General features: G+C 63.5%; 2 protein-coding genes across 2 annotated transcripts; one reads left to right on the forward strand and one right to left on the reverse strand.

The window, feature by feature from the left end:
- The first annotated feature begins 300 nt into the window (after positions 1-300).
- OXTR (oxytocin receptor) lies at positions 301-7,680 on the forward strand. The gene is made up of 2 exons (XM_021548320.4): positions 301-1,646; positions 6,283-7,680. Exons 1-2 carry the CDS (start codon positions 716-718, stop codon positions 6,522-6,524), a joined length of 1,173 nt encoding a protein of 390 aa, XP_021403995.2. The 5' UTR covers positions 301-715; the 3' UTR covers positions 6,525-7,680.
- A 652-nt stretch (positions 7,681-8,332) lies between these two features.
- On the reverse strand, positions 8,333-12,521 carry CAV3 (caveolin 3). Its single transcript, XM_021548319.4, has 2 exons — positions 12,300-12,521; positions 8,333-9,703 (listed from the first exon to the last, which is right to left on the reverse strand). Exons 1-2 carry the CDS (start codon positions 12,411-12,413, stop codon positions 9,362-9,364), a joined length of 456 nt encoding a protein of 151 aa, XP_021403994.3. The 5' UTR covers positions 12,414-12,521; the 3' UTR covers positions 8,333-9,361.
- Between the last annotated feature and the right edge of the window lie 1,574 nt (positions 12,522-14,095).

Here is a 14,095-nt window from a genome sequence, read left to right on the forward strand (position 1 = left end):
CGAGCCCGGTGTGTGCCCCCACCCTTCGTGGTGTGCCGGGGGCTTCGGGCTCCGGCTGCGGCCCCCGCCCATCCCCGCAGCCTCGCTCCGCCGCTCCCCCTCGCGGCACCGCTCCGGGAACCGGGGCTGCCCGGGAGAGAGGGGCTGCGGGGAACCGGGACTGCCCGGGAGAGAGGGGCTGCGGGGAACCGGGACTGCCCGGGAGAGAGGGGCTGCGGGGAACCGGGGCTGCCCGGGAGAGAGGGGCTGCGGGGAACCGGGGCCGCCGGCGGGGTGCGCGGACGGCCGCGCTCCGGGGAGATGCTGAGGCGGGTCCGGGTGCGGGGCCAGAGGCCGCGGGCGGGTCCCGAGGGCCGGGCCGGGACCCGCCTCTGCCCGGCCCCCGCCTCTGCCCGGCCCCCGCGCCGGGGCAGCACCGGCGGAGACGCCGAGTGACCGGCCAGGGGACGGCGAGGAGCCGCGGGAGCCGCCGCCCGGGCACGGGGACAGCGACGGGCGGGCAGGGAGAGCGGCACGGCCGGGAGGGGAGCGCCGGGGGACACAGAGCCGGGGGACAGAGCCGGGCAGCCGTGGAATACCGAGAACCGAGGAGCCGCAGAGAGAGCGGCGGGGACACCGGCTACCGCACAGGAACGCTTCGGTAGAGGCTCTGCCCACTCTCTGCCCGCTCTCCGTCCTCCCCCTGCCCCAGGCTCGATGCGGGCCGGCGCTGGCCATGGAGAAGCTGTACCTGGCGGGGAGCAGCACCTGGATCATCAACAGCTCCCTGGGGAACGGCAGCCTCCGGCTGGAGAACCTGAGCGCCGGCAGGAACAGCAGCGCCGACCCCCTGAAGAGGAACGAGGACATGGCCAAGGTGGAGGTGACAGTCCTGTGCCTCATCCTGTTCCTCGCCCTGACCGGCAACCTGTGCGTGCTCCTGGCCATCCACACCACCCGCCACAAGCACTCCCGCATGTACTTCTTCATGAAGCACCTGAGCATCGCTGACCTGGTCGTGGCCATCTTCCAGGTGCTGCCCCAGCTCATCTGGGACATCACCTTCAGGTTCTACGGGCCAGACTTCCTCTGCCGCTTGATCAAGTACTTGCAGGTGGTGGGAATGTTTGCTTCCACCTACATGCTCCTGCTGATGTCCCTGGACCGCTGCTGGGCCATCTGTCAGCCGCTGAGGTCCCTGCACAGGAGAGCTGACCGGGTCTCTGTCCTCCTCACCTGGCTGCTCTGCCTGCTGGTCAGCATCCCTCAGATCCACATATTTTCTCTAAGGGATGTGGGGAATGGGGTTTATGACTGTTGGGCAGATTTCATCCAGCCCTGGGGACCAAAAGCCTACGTTACCTGGATCACCCTCATGGTCTATATCATCCCCGTGTTGATGCTGAGCATCTGCTATGGCTTAATCAGCTTCAAAATCTGGCAGAACGTGAAGCTGAAGACGGCTCACGGGCCCAGCGTGGGTGTGGGCTCGGGCTCCTGTGGCGGGATGGTGTTTGCCAGGGTCAGCAGCACCAGGCTCATCTCCAAAGCCAAGATCCGGACAGTCAAAATGACCTTTATCATCGTGCTGGCGTTCATAGTGTGCTGGACTCCCTTCTTCTTCGTGCAGATGTGGTCTGTGTGGGACACCAACGCCCCGCAGGAAGGTACAGCTCCCCTCCCTCGCCCTCTGGGCTCGGACGGCTCCGCTCAGCGCCCCGGGGACGCCCACGGGGAAACTGCTCCGGGCTGGCTTTGGGTGGTGGGGGGAGAAGGTCCTGAGCACGGAGCAAGCCCCCGACAGGCAGCGGTGGCTGAGCTGCAGCTTGCCGGGTGAAGGGCTGCCGTAGCCCTGGCAAATCCCGGGCCACTGCGGCTCTGGGGTCGGGCAGTGCAGGTCGGGGTGGCTGTCCCTGGGTGGCCACTGTCCCTGCGTGGTGGCTGTCCCTGGGTGCTGCTCTGGGGTCCCTGGAGGCTCGCTTCCCACCCTGGATGCTGGGACACGCTGTGGGCTGTGTGGGAGCTCAGGAGAAAGCTGCACAGCCTGAATTCCTTTCCTTTGTATCGTTTCTTCCTCACTGACTTTTTGCTTTCTGCTCTTGTCCTCTTCTCCCTGTCCTGCTCCATCCACCCCGGCAGTATGCTGCTATTATTTTATCTCTGACTGGGGCACGGTTCCCGTAGAAAACCCCTGATTTATGAGCAAAACCTTTTCCTAAAGATGTGGTGTCAGGGATTTGCCATTTTTTCTATTTCGGCTGGCTGCTCCTGTCGTCGCTGAAGTTGCAGCTAGAACAAAAAGTGTCACCTCCCTGGTCTGACACGGCCGGAGCTGTGCAGGTCTGTGCTGTCCCGGGCAGACGGGAGAACCACCTGGAGACCTTCAGCAAAACTCTTCACACCTGTGTGAGGCCGGAGAAAGGGCAGAAAGTGCAGGCAGGGATGAGAGCGCCTGGGACAGACCGCCCCAGGCTCCACAGGAGCGCCGAGGGCCGGGAGGAGCCGCTCCCCGCGGCCCCGGCCGGGCGCTGCGGGCTCCGGGCGGCTCGCGGGGCTCGGCTGCTCCCCGCACTCCGCGCAGCCCCAGCCCTGCCCCAGCTCCATCCCCAGCGCCAGCCCCAGCCCCAGCCCTGCCCCAGCCCCAGCCCCAGCCCCAGCTCCATCCCCAGCCCCAGCCCCAGCCCCAGCTCCATCCCCAGCCCTGCCCCAGCCCCAGCCCTGCCCCAGCCCCAGCCCCAGCCCTGCCCCAGTTCCATCCCCAGCGCCAGCCCCAGCCCCAGCCCTGCCCCAGCGCCAGCCCTGCCCCAGCTCCATCCCCAGCCCTGCCCCAGCCCCAGCCCTGCCCCAGCGCCAGCTCCATCCCCAGCGCCAGCCCCAGCCCTGCCCCAGCTCCATCCCCAGCCCTGCCCCAGACCCATCCCCAGCCCCAGCCCTGCCCCAGCCCCAGCCCTGCCCCAGCGCCAGCTCCATCCCCAGCCCTGCCCCAGCCCCAGCTCCATCCCCAGCCCTGCCCCAGCCCCAGCTCCATCCCCAGCCCTGCCCCAGCCCCAGCCCTGCCCCAGCCCCAGCTCCATCCCCAGCCCCAGCTCCATCCCCAGCCCTGCCCCAGCCCCAGCTCCATCCCCAGCCCCAGCTCCATCCCCAGCCCTGCCCCAGCCCCAGCTCCATCCCCAGCCCCAGCTCCATCCCCAGCCCCAGCTCCATCCCCAGCCCTGCCCCAGCCCCAGCTCCATCCCCAGCCCCAGCTCCATCCCCAGCCCTGCCCCAGCCCCAGCCCTGCCCCAGCCCTGCCCCAGCCCCAGCCCTGCCCCAGCCCCAGCCCTGCCCCAGCCCCAGCCCTGCCCCAGCCCCAGCTCCATCCCCAGCCCCAGCTCCATCCCCAGCTCCATCCCCAGCTCCAGCCCCAGCCCCAGCTCCATCCCCAGCCCTGCCCCAGCTCCATCCCCAGCCCCAGCTCCATCCCCAGCCCTGCCCCAGCCCCAGCTCCATCCCCATCCCCAGCCCTGCCCCATCCCCAGCCCAGCCCCAGCCCCGCCGTACAGCGCCCCGGGCGAGCCCTGGCCGCAGCCCTGTGCCTCTGGGCTGCCCAGGGAGCCGGGCGGGCGTGCTCTGCCTCTCCCGCTCCTCTCTGCTCCATTTATTTCAGACGTGGAATGTGGCTCTTGCACCTCCCTGGGCGCTCCAGGGGTTTTCCACCTGAGTCAGGCTGGTCAAAACTTCCAGTTCCTAGATGGGCTCTGGGGTGAAGCAGTGGCTTTCCCTCGTGCTGTATTTTAATCCTGCAATCTTGAGGGATGCCTCTCACTTCCCAACACACAGCCCTCGGCAGCACCCAAATCTCTGCTGCTTTGCTGACCCTTGATGGACAGGATTTGTCCATCTTAATCCTTCCGGCTGCACAGGGAACCTTTCCCTTGCTCACCCTGTGCAGTAAGCCTTGCAGCACTTTTCCCTTTCCCTTTCCCTTTCCCTTTCCCTTTCCCTTTCCCTTTCCCTTTCCCTTTCCCTTTCCCTTTCCCTTTCCCTTTCCCTTTCCCTTTCCCTTTCCTTTCCCTCTTTGCTGTAAGGTATGGGGGGATCTCCAGCCCTGCCAGGTTGTGCCACGCTCCCCACTCCCTGCTCCATCACGTTCCTGTCCCCGGGCAGGCCGTGGCTGCGGCACAGGGTGGGAGCTCTGCCAGGGCTCCTGCTGGAGGCTCTCATGGCATGGGCAGAAAAAGCCTGGGGTGGATACAAGCTGGGAGACTCCAAGCCTTCCTTGCAGCCTCTCCTCCTTGCTGGCTGCCCAGAAGCGTCGGGGGGCAGTCAGAGCTCTCTGCAGAGGACTCGGGCTTTCCTGCAGCATTCCCACAGCCTTGCCCTGGTCCCGGACCCGAGGCTCGGGTGTTGTGCCAGGCAGCGTGGTGGGGTCCCAGGAGAGGTGTTGGGAAGGGAGTGTGGCTGCTCCTCACCTCACAGCTGTGTGGGCATGCCATGGAGGGGGCAGAGAAGAGGGAGGGCAGGGGGTCCCTGGGTGCCAGCAGCAACGGGGGCACGACTGCACCCGGTGAGCTGCACTGGGGGTGACTGGGCAGGCAGCAGAGAGCCCCCTTAGGTGGCCACACAGCCTCTGTAAGGTGGGTGGGAGCTACAGGCCACGATCCAGCGCTGGCTGAAGCGCTGGGGCCCTCGCAGGAGCTGCTGCTGCACACACCTCACAGGGAAGCCTGCGGCGCTCTGAGCTGGGCTCAGAGCTGGCTCTCGGTGCCCATGAGCATGGCAGCAGGGCTGTGGGCACACACTGTCCCAGCGGGCTCTGCAGCTCGGGGCAGCTGCCCTGACACGGGGCTGGGAGCGGTGGCCCCGGCCGGTGCGTGGGAGCTGCTCCCATCCCGCTCCGGGCTCGCCTCGCAGCAGAGCCCCGCAGCCCTGCCCGGGCACAGCCGCGCCTCTCGCACCTGCGGGCATCCCGGGGGCGCTGGGACGGGGCCGTCCTTGGGGACAGAGCTGCTTCAGCACCCTCGGGGTCTCTGGTGCTCCAGCCAGGCAGGGCAGCGATCCGCCCTCTGGGCCTGCCCTGCGGTAAGCTCCCTGAAATTCAATTTGCCTCCTGCGGAGGGGGAAGAGCTGAGTCAGCTCTGGCTCGGTGTTTCAAGCGAGTAGAAACACTGGGATGTATTTCAGGTCTTGCGCCTGGGATTTGTAACCACTCCGCATGGAACTATTTTTTAGCATATACTTGAAATGAATTATTATTGAAATATTATTGTTACTTGAAATCAATTATTAATTATTTTTTAGAATATATTTGAAATTAAAAGTAGTTGGAGCAGACGTCACAAGAGCAGGAGTTACGCTTCCATTGGCTAAAGGTGAATTTGGAAGCTAGCATTTATAGTCACAGTTCTTCACTGGTTCAAAAAGTGCCAGTGGATTTTTTGCAGAGGCACGAAGGGGCCAGGAGCAGCCAAACCAACCATGCTCATCCTGGCTGCTGGCGCGTCCTCTGGGAGCAGAGGGGCTGAGCAGACGAGCTGGAGCACAGGGAGCAGGATAATGGCTCCATCTCCATCGGCAGCCACCTCACGGAGGGGACGTCCCCCCTTGTCCTGGTGCCATGGCAGATGCCAGTGCCACCGCCCCCTTGTCACCAGGAGGTGCCGGTCCAGCCTCTCAGGTGGGACAGTCGGTACTCCGTGCTCTGGGGACAGAGACTGGATGTCCTGGCACTGCCCTGCCGCCATCCCCGCCAGCGGGGCATCCAGGCTCCTCCCTGGCACAGCGCTGCGTGGGGAGCATTAATTGGGGGGAGGACAGATGACTCCAGAAGGGGCTGGGAGAGCACCGGGCAAAGGGCTCAGCTGGGCCGGGCAGGAGCAGGGGAGCCCCGCAGCCCGGGGCCGCGGCTGTCCCGCAGCCCGAGGCTGGAGGCCGAGAGCAGCCCCGGAGCAGCCGCTGCTGCGGGGGGATGGATGAGCCGCTGTGCGGGGGGATGGATGAGCCGCTGCTCGCTCCCAGACCGGCTCAGCCACGGCAGCTCCCGGGGCCGCGCTCCCTTCCCCGGCTTGGGCGCCTCGGGCAGCTCTGCCTCCGGGCGGCGTGCGGGGCGGCACCGGAGCGGAGCAGAGCGGGGGATGCAGCTCTTGCGGGACCGAGCTGCTGGAGCCGAGAGTCCCTGCAGCTCCCCTGCAGCAGCTCCCCTGCAGCAGCTCCCCTGCAGCAGCTCCTTTCCCGGGGTGTCCTGCGGGCCGGGGCGGGGAGGGGGTGTCGGGGAGCCGGGGGCCGTGTGCCGTGCCCTGACACCGCCGTGCCTCTGTCCCGCAGCCTCGCCCTTCATCATCGCCATGCTCCTGGCCAGCCTCAACAGCTGCTGCAACCCCTGGATCTACATGCTCTACACCGGGCACCTCTTCCACGACCTGATGCGCCGCCTCCTCTGCTGCTCCGCGCGCTACCTGAAGGCGCGGCCGGCGTGCGAGCTGAGCAAGAAGAGCAACTCCTCGTCCTTCGTCCTCAGCTGCCGGGGCACGAGCCAGAGGAGCTTCGTGCGGCCGTCCGCGACGTGAGGCCGCGGGGCCGGGACCCTGCGCCTCTGCCGCCGGCGCTGCCCCGCGGGGAGCTGGGCCGGACAAGGAGGGGGCTGTGAATAGGTGTAAATATGTAAGCACGTACAGAAGGCGTTCTTTAACCGGGACGGGAGCCGGGGAGGAATCCCGTGTCCAAGTTTCAGCGCCGCCTGGGATTAGACAGCAGGAGCCCGTTCCCGAGCCCCGAACCCTGACTTCAGCGGCTTGTGGATGCCACCGGGAGAGCCAAATGATGCGGTGCCGCAGGGCAGCTGCGGCGGAAGGGGCTGCTGCAGCGCAGGGAGATGAGTGGCACCCCTGGTACGCGGCTGGGCACTGCCCCGCCTCCTCCTGCAGCAGGATCCCGCAGGATGGCAGCGCCTGGCACCGCGCTCTCAGCACAGGAGCGTCGCTTCTCTTGCAGCCGGTGGGGCAGAGGCAGCCCCGTCCCTGCAGCCCTGCAGCTCTGCAGCCCTGCACCATGCCAGCCTGCACCATGCCAGTCTGCACCATGCCAGTCTGCACCATGCCAGCCTGCACCATGCCAGCCTGCACCATGCAGCCCTGCAGCCCAGCAGCCCTGCAGCCCTGCACCATGCCAGCCTGCACCATGCCAGCCTGCACCATGCCAGCCTGCACCATGCCTGCCCTGCTCCCCGTGCCTGGGGCACAGTCCAGGGCCCTCCTGAGATCAGCAGGGAGCATCCCCGAAGGGACAGCGCTGTGTCCCAGCCGGGTGTCCCAGCCCAGCGGTGCCCAGCGGTGCCCAGCGGTGCCCAGCGGTGCCCAGCGGTGCCCAGCGGTGCTGCAGTGCCCAGCGGTGCCCAGCGGTGCCCAGCGGTGCCAGCCGCTCGCTCCGTGCGCACGGGACGGGCTCCCGGCACGGATTCCTGTTGATAGCAAATACGTAAATGAAGTTTTCCCACCGCGTCTGCTGGAGGGCGGGACGGGGGCGGGAGGGAGCGCTGGCTGAGGGAATGAAGGGGTCGCTGGAAGCACCGAACTCCGCCGCAGCTCTGCTGCCCTGCCCCGGCAGCGGGATCTGCCCCAGGGGCACGGCGCTGCCCGTGACCGGGCACTGCAGGGGCACGCAGCCGGGGCTCTCAAAGAGTGATGTAATTGGCTTTTCACGATGGGAATGAACATGAAAAATGCATTCAAATGTGTCCTTTATTTCTCCACTATCGCCAGCAGGTCCATTTGCACCTCTCCTGTCCTGACATTCCTCTGATTTTTTTGTGGAAGCTTCAAGTGAACTCTCAGCACTGAAAATCCTCAGGACGCCACAGAGCATTTTCTTCCCACATTCACCTTCCTTGTCCTCGGGAGCCACAGACTCCTGCACAAAACAAGGAAGGAGGTGTGTCCCTTTCTGGAGAGTCTGAGGAATGAGAGCAGGGCTGAGGATGTTACCGGGATGGAGGCGCGAAGGGAGGGAGCTTTGGGACACGCAGGCAATTGCCCTGCAGTCCTGGCTGCAATTTCTGCAGGTGTCTGGGGGCCAGGCAGGCCCTGCCCCACGCCTGGAGATGCTGCAGCCAGCGGGGCCGTGGCTGAGCTCCTGCACCGGCCCCAGGCTGCGGCAGAGCGGGGCAGGGAGAGCAGCTGGGGAGTGCCCCGGGTGGACACTGCCAAAAGCTTCAGGAGGGTCAAACGTGACACAGAGGTGCTGACAGGTGAGCAGTGTGTGCCCAGGTGTGGGGAGCCCAGGGAGCAATGGGGTGGGGACATCAGCATTTCAGCGTTTTTTGGGTTCAGGCAGTGAACTACTAGAATGACAAAACAATTAGAAGTAGTATAAGTCCATCTTACAATTGTTTTTAATTATTTTTATTCCCACAAAAAAGGAAGTATTTTTTGAGACTTTCCCCCACCTCCCTATAATTAACTAAATATCTTTTTTTTAATCACTCCATCCTTCTTGGGCCCTGATGTTGCTGGAGCTTGGGTACCACATTGCTGTGGAATAACAGCAGGATACAATCCCAAGCCCTTGGAAGAGCTCCAGCAGGAAACCTGGCTCTTTCTCTTCCTTGGCGTGGCACTAGAGGAGTCTTTGGCTCCAAGCCTTTGCTGGAAGCCGGGGGAAGGCGCACATGGAGACAATTGAGAACAGCCTCTGCACAAGGAGACCTCCTGGGCCTGGTTCAGCAAAGCACTTAAGGCTGGAGCCAAAAGAGCGTTAAAGTGCCTCAAAGTGAAAGTGTGGCTCTGGGGAAGAGGGACAGCACAGCAGGGGCTGCCTGCTCCTGCTCCTGCTCCTCTTCTGCTCCTGCTCCTGGTGCTGCTCCAGGAGGTGCTGCCTGCTCCTGCTCCTGCTCCCGCCCCTGCCCTGCTCCTGCTGCTGCTCCTGGTACTGCTCCTGCTCCAGGAGCTGCTGCCATCCCTCCGCAGGAGCTCCTGGGGCTTGGAGGGCAGAGGGGTCTCTGGGCTGCTCCCTGGGCCATGAGGGGCTTCCTTCTCCTAAGGCTTCTGGCTTTGGGATGGAGTAAGGAGCAGCTTGGCCTGCTGTGCAGAGAGCATCCCGGAGAGGCAGCTCGGCTGTGGGCCCTGCAGTGGTGCTCAGCCCTGGTACCGGGGTGTGGGTCCCTCACTGGATGGGGGTGGCTGTGTGTGGGTCCCTCACAGGACAGGGGTGTCCGTGTTCAGGTCCCTCACAGGACAGGGGTGTCCATGTGTGGGTCCCCCACTGGATGAGGGTGGCTGTGTGTGGGTCCCCCAATAGATGGGGGTGTCCATGTGCAGATCCCTCACAGGACAGGGGTGTCCATGTGCCTGGGGGCAGGCAGCCTGCACAGAGGGGGTTGTGTGAGGGCTGTTGGAGCAGCTGCCAGCACCTAAATCTCCTTCCGGACAGCAACTCGGACGTTGCTGCAGATCTTGGCGAGCGCCTCGAAGAGCGGGTCGCAGAAGGTGTGGATGCAGAGGGAGTAGATCCGGCTGACACACTGGATCTCGATCAGGTAGCTCTTGATGCAGGGCACCACTGCCCAGATGTGGCAGAAGGAGATGAGGGCAAAGAGGAAGCCCCAGATGACGGCCAGGGGGATGCCCAGGACGGCAGAGAGCAGCCGGTAGCACCAGTACTTGCTGACGGTGAAGGTGGTGTAGCTGGTTTTCCAGACGCCGTCGAAGCTGTACGTTCCCACGGGCTCAGCTATCACATCCTCAAAATCCACCTGGGAGGAGAACAGAGGACACAAGGGAGGTCTGGGGGTCTGCAGAGGCCCCAGTTCCACATGAGGGTCCTGCAGGAGGGGAGAGCAGATCCCAAATGGAGGGGCCTGGGGAGAGTGGGCACTGTGCTGGGGGGATCCCTGGATCCCTGCAGAGCTGGGAGAGGGCTCAGGGCTCCCAGCTCTGCCTGGCACAGCCTCTGGGCAGTGCTGGCTCAGCCCATGGCTGAGGCTCCAGCACGGGGGGGTCACAGTCCCATCCCACCCCCTGATCTGGGGAATCAGGTGAGGCAGGAGTCCTTGGAACAGGAGCTGTGCGTGGGAGTGTTGGCTGCAGAGGCGGCCAGAGCCCATTCCTGCCCTTTTTTAGCATTCGGGGACGTGGCTGCCCACTCGGCAGGAAGGTGGTTGTGCTAATAAAGACCCAGCAGCCCTCTGGAGTTATGGACTATTTATTTATACCATAGGTGAGGTGCTCAGTGCTGTCTGTCCATGTTCGTCCTGGGGAAGGAGCTGGGGCTCAGCCCTGCCCTTGCCATTTGTGCAGGCACTGGGAGTGTCTCTGAGTGACACACACTCCCCAAAACCCCATGCAGAGATCCCTTTGGGGTGGAACTCACTTCCAGGGAATATATGAGCCGAGCTATTTGTCTTGAAAACCAGCCCAGCCTCCCCCCGGCCGCTGACGTGTCTGTACATTCATGCTAAATAACAACATTCATTCTGCTTTTGGAAGCACTTGGATCACAAAGTCACTCTGTGTCATCTTTAATTTCCTGGAGTGCTGACAGAAGTATTGGCAATGAGGAGACAGCAGGCCCGGGAGCTGGCCCTGAGGTGCCATCAGCAGCCCTAGAGAGCCCAGGTGTGCTGGGGACTAGCCCAGCTTACTGCCCAGCTGCCTGATGAGCCACCAGGGACTGATTAATGCCGGGAGCAGTGGGGGATAAAAGCAGAGGCTCTGCCCCACTGCCCTGGGAGCGGGCCTGGAGGAGCAGAGGGGGCTCAGCTGGGTCTGGATCCGGATCTGGGGGTGCCCAGGGAGCAGCACGTGCAGGTACTGCTCCCTTGTAGAACCGTGGGGCCCTTTGGGCTGGGAAAGCTCTTCGGGCTCACCCAGTGCAGCCGTGCTCTGCTCTGGTGCTGTGCTCGGAGGAGGCTTGTGAAAGCCTCTCTGGGCAGTGCCACTTCTGTAACACGATCCCAAATTCTGGCTGCTGCTTTGTGATGCTCGGGATGTTTATCCAGGGCCGGGTGAGCCCTGCCTCCCTCCCTCCCCGTGCCTCCAGCTGCCGTGCCCTGGCTGTTGGGCTGTGCCTGGGCAGGGGCAGCAGCAGCAGGGTGAGCTGTGCTCCTGCCCGGGCTGCCTCTGCCCTCCCTCCCCAGCCTCTCGGGCTATTTTAAGGTGGAGGAATGCTGAGCTCTGAAGGCTTCCAGTGCTGCTGGAGCAGCAGCGTGGCCCTGGGCATGGGTGAGCTTGGAAGGTCTCTTCAGGCTTTGGAGATTCTGGAGTGGGAAAGGCAGGGATGTGCTGGGAGAGGGGGGCTGGTGGGTGGCACGGACGGTGCTGGCACTGTCACCCAGCAGTAGCTGGTGGTGCTCCCAGGCTGGGAGCCCCAAAGAGCCACCTGGCCCTGGGGTGAGCAGGCTGAGGGCTCTCCTGGTCCCTGCTGCCATGGCAGAGTGGTGCTCCCTGGCCTGACACCTCTCCAAGCCCCAGGCCGGGGCTGTGACACGATGCTGGGATGCTGAGGAGTCAGGCAGCTGTCACGGGCAGGTCTCACTGTGCCAGCAGGGACCCCGATGGCTGCCACTGTCACAGCCCATCCCAGGGAATTCCATCTGACCACACCACGCTGGTAGCTGCAATGGTGTTTTCATGCCCAAACCGAGGTTTGTGTTTCACAGTGCTGCCAAGGTCATGGCTTGTTACAAAGCCTGTGTGAGCAGCCCTGTGCCCGCTGTCCCTTCTGCTGTGACAGTCACAACAGTTTTAACAAAACCCTTCCTGTCCTGTTCTCCTTTGGGCTGGGATTCTTTGGCTAACAGAGACAGATTTTGTTTGCAGTTCTAAGGTAGCCTAGGGGAAGCCCAAGAGTTACAATGGGAATTCCTCTTGGTCAGAAACAGGGGGAGGGAACTGGGGGCTGCTGCACCTCTGGCTGCCCTGGGGGGAGCAATCTTCCACAGGCATGGCAACACACACCAAACAACAGGTACTGCCACTGCGGTGTCTTGAAGGCCAGCAGCCTTCCCCAATATCCCCTTAAATATTTAATTTAGTGTTATTTTTGGCTGCCAGCTTGCTGGTGCAAAGGAAGACGTCTCCATAAATTTTCATGCCACAATGAAACTGGAGAGCCCATTCAAGGAATGGGAAATGTGGCATTAACTGGAGCCAGGCGTGCCACCCTGGATGTCACCCAGACTGGGTGTCCCAGAGCCCTGGGGCCAGCACCTCTGGGTGCCAGCACCTCTGGGTGCCAGCACCTCTGGGTGCCAGCACCTCTGGGGCCACAGGGCTGGCCAAGGGGAGCCAAAGGCAGGCCGAGGTCTGAAAGCCAAGGCTGGGGGTGCAGCGGTGCTGGGACAGCCCTACCTTCACCACGTCCTCGTTGATGTGCCTGGGGTCTCTGTTGACCAGGTCGATCTCCTTGGTGAGCGGGTCCTTGCCGAGGATCCGCTCCTGCAGCTCGCCGCGCTCCTCGGCCATGGCCGCGGGACTGGCGGGGCTGGAGCCCGGCAGGCCAGGGCAGGAATGGCCCCGCCTGCAGCAGCTGCCCTGCGCCCTGGCACCGCTCCAGGCTAAAATTAATGTCCTGGCTCCCGAGGCCGCCCTGAGGTGTCCCTTAAAGGGGCTTTTCTGAGGCCAGCCCCTGTGCTGCCACCTCAGGGGGATGGCATGTGTGTGGGCGGCGGGCGGCCTTTGAGTGGGGCAGGCCGTGGGTGTGCAGCCCCAGCCAGCTGTGCTGCTGGGATTTTACCTTTGTGTGGGAGAAACAATGCCCAAATTGGGGCAGAATTCCTCAAAAGCCTATAAGAAATTGTTGTTTGTGAATCTGTAAACGAAGCAGCTCGGGGAGATGGCAATCATGTCTATAGATATCACCCAGAGAAGCCACATTGTCCTGGGGTGGCCAGAGCTCCCCAGGGGCCATTTAGAGCCCAGGAGAAGGCTTGGTACCACCTGGATTCCTCAGGTTCCAGCTGTTCACCCACAGAAACTAGAGGAAATTCAAGACCAGCCCAGAGAACCACAGTGGTTGGAATATACTCAATAACCTCCAGGGATACTTAGTTAAGATTTGTTTAACCTGGGCTGTACTTTGCTAATCCTCCTCAGCGTCTCCTGTGAGCTCTTGCCTTTCATGATCTGAGGATTAGTTCAGAAGTGATGGTTTTGTGAGAAAAGCTTCACAGAACAGGGGTAGGAGGGGGATGGCAGCTCCCTGCGGAGGCTGGAGGTGCCCACGCAGGTGCTGGGCATGGAGGTGCCCCTGCAGAGCCCAGGAGCAGGGCTGGCACTGCAGGGCAGCGTTTTCAGGGAAAAGGCTCTGCTGCCTTCCAAACCCATCGGTGCCTGGGCAGGGCTGCCCTTGTCGTGCCCAGAGCTGTGGGCACTGCAGCGGGCCAGGGTGGTACCCGGGTGTGCCACATCCGTGGCTGAAACTGGGGCAGCGCAGCTTGTCAGAGACCTCCTCGGCTGCTGTGTGGGGAGGGAAAGGGCAGAGCTGGGCCATGAACCCACAAGATCCTGCAGAGGCACACGAGGCACCTCCGGGGAGGGAGCAAGCTCTGGAAGGGTTTTGAGCGTGGTGCTGGGAGTGGAAGTCTGGCAGGATGCTTCTGGAGAGGGGTGCCCATCACTGTGCCCGTTCTGGGCCAAGGGACACGGGGAAACCCTTTGGTTACACCAGCTCCACCTCCCTGCATCTCCCTCCAGTGCACAGAAGCTGGAATATCCCAAACACAGCACAGACCGGTGCTGGAGGAAAATCCTCCCACACTGCCAGAATTTGGGCAGCAGCTCCAGGCCAGACTGCTTGGCCACGGCTGGAGCCCGTACCAGGGCTCTGGATCCCTGAGCTCGGCAGCTCAGCACGGACTGCAGGGCCTGCAGCAGGCTCAGCTGTGTCCCTGCAGGTGCTGCAGTGAGCGCAGAGCTGCTGGAGCAGGCTCAGCCGTGTCCCTGTGCCCTGCAGCAGGCTCAGCTGTGTCCCTGTGCCCTGCAGCAGGCTCAGCTGTGTCCCTGTGCCCCGCAGCAGCAATGCAGTGAGGGCAGAGCTGCTGCAGCAGGCTCAGCCATGTCCCTGTGCCCCGCAGCAGCAATGCAGTGAGGGCAGAGCTGCTGCAGCAGGCAGGGCCTGAGCCAGCCCCAGTTTGGGGGCACAGCTG

This window comes from Lonchura striata, chromosome 12 (assembly GCF_050655825.1).
Source record: "Lonchura striata isolate lonStrDom1 chromosome 12, ASM5065582v1, whole genome shotgun sequence".
Taxonomy (NCBI): Eukaryota; Metazoa; Chordata; class Aves; order Passeriformes; family Estrildidae; genus Lonchura; species Lonchura striata.

Coding starts and splice junctions, on each gene's coding strand:
- OXTR (XM_021548320.4), top strand. CDS start 716: ATGGAGAAGCTGTACCTGGCGGGGAGCAGCACCTGGATCATCAACAGC. Junction 1,647..6,282: donor CACCAACGCCCCGCAGGAAG/GTACAGCTCCCC, acceptor TCTGTCCCGCAG/CCTCGCCCTTCATCATCGCC.
- CAV3 (XM_021548319.4), bottom strand. CDS start 12,413: ATGGCCGAGGAGCGCGGCGAGCTGCAGGAGCGGATCCTCGGCAAGGAC. Junction 9,704..12,299: donor TCAACGAGGACGTGGTGAAG/GTAGGGCTGTCC, acceptor TTCTCCTCCCAG/GTGGATTTTGAGGATGTGAT.